This window comes from Sesamum indicum, linkage group LG2, assembly GCF_000512975.1.
Source record: "Sesamum indicum cultivar Zhongzhi No. 13 linkage group LG2, S_indicum_v1.0, whole genome shotgun sequence".
In the NCBI taxonomy this organism is placed as follows: Eukaryota; Viridiplantae; Streptophyta; class Magnoliopsida; order Lamiales; family Pedaliaceae; genus Sesamum; species Sesamum indicum.
The window spans coordinates 14,342,623-14,343,484 of NC_026146.1; the positions used below are offsets into that span (position 1 = coordinate 14,342,623).

The 862-nt window shown below is 35.8% G+C and overlaps 1 protein-coding gene across 1 annotated transcript in view; it reads right to left on the reverse strand.

Annotated features, from left to right (window-relative positions):
* LOC105156154 (protein ACCUMULATION AND REPLICATION OF CHLOROPLASTS 3) overlaps nucleotides 1-862 on the reverse strand; it is a gene marked incomplete in the record, with an annotated part of 11,055 nt that overhangs the window by 4,992 nt on the left and 5,201 nt on the right. The window contains 2 exon segments of the mRNA XM_011072210.2: nucleotides 200-381; nucleotides 517-627. Of these exon segments, the coding sequence (XP_011070512.1) occupies nucleotides 200-381; nucleotides 517-627 (293 nt within the window).

Here is an 862-nt window from a genome sequence, read left to right on the forward strand (position 1 = left end):
AGAATTTTAAGCATACATCCTCTTATATTGTATCATGCCACATTCAAGTTGTCCACCAGAATTTTCATCTTTTAAATATTATAGTGTAATGGAGAACTATAAGGAGACAGTAAAAACGAAACTTCAAGAAAACTGAAGATAACCAGTTTAATGTGGATGCATCGTCTGTTTAGTTAAATTGGTTGACAAGGAACCTTACCCGAAAACAATTATTGTTGCAAGTATAGTGTTAGGCTCCTGATTAGGCTCATGAACTACAGATACAATAATTTCACCCTTGCATTTCGTAATTGCACGAACAGTATTTAAAATGTTATTGGCGTCACTGCAGTCCGCAACACCTGAACTCGCAATGATACATAAAATCGCACCATCAAAGTCCTGTGTATAAATAGCAAAAAGAATGAAGCCTGAGTTAAGAAGAGAAATCAAATGGATAACAAACAATAAGTCTGGAGAAATTAGGCAAAATGTTCTGAAATAGTGCAGATAAAAGGTAATAAAGGTCAGTTGCACCTTTATGTCCACACCCAGGAAAGGGCAGTCATTTATTGCTCGCAAGAGTGAAGTTTTGACATTGTAACCGGCCCCAAATCCAATACTCGCTTCATTATAACCCTCAAAAATCTGTAAGCGGTAAGCTTAGAATTTAGAAAACCAACTGAAACATGATGGAAAAGAAATGAGAAAAAGATTGACACAAAAAAAACTGGATCCACATTGCTAAGTTATTCCAAAGAATTGAGGAGGTCCAATATCAGCCAGAAGGAAATACAATCAACATGGAAACTATCTGGGAGTGTGGGTAAACTACAAGTAACACATCTATTCATTTAGACAGAACGAAAGCGAAATAAGACTT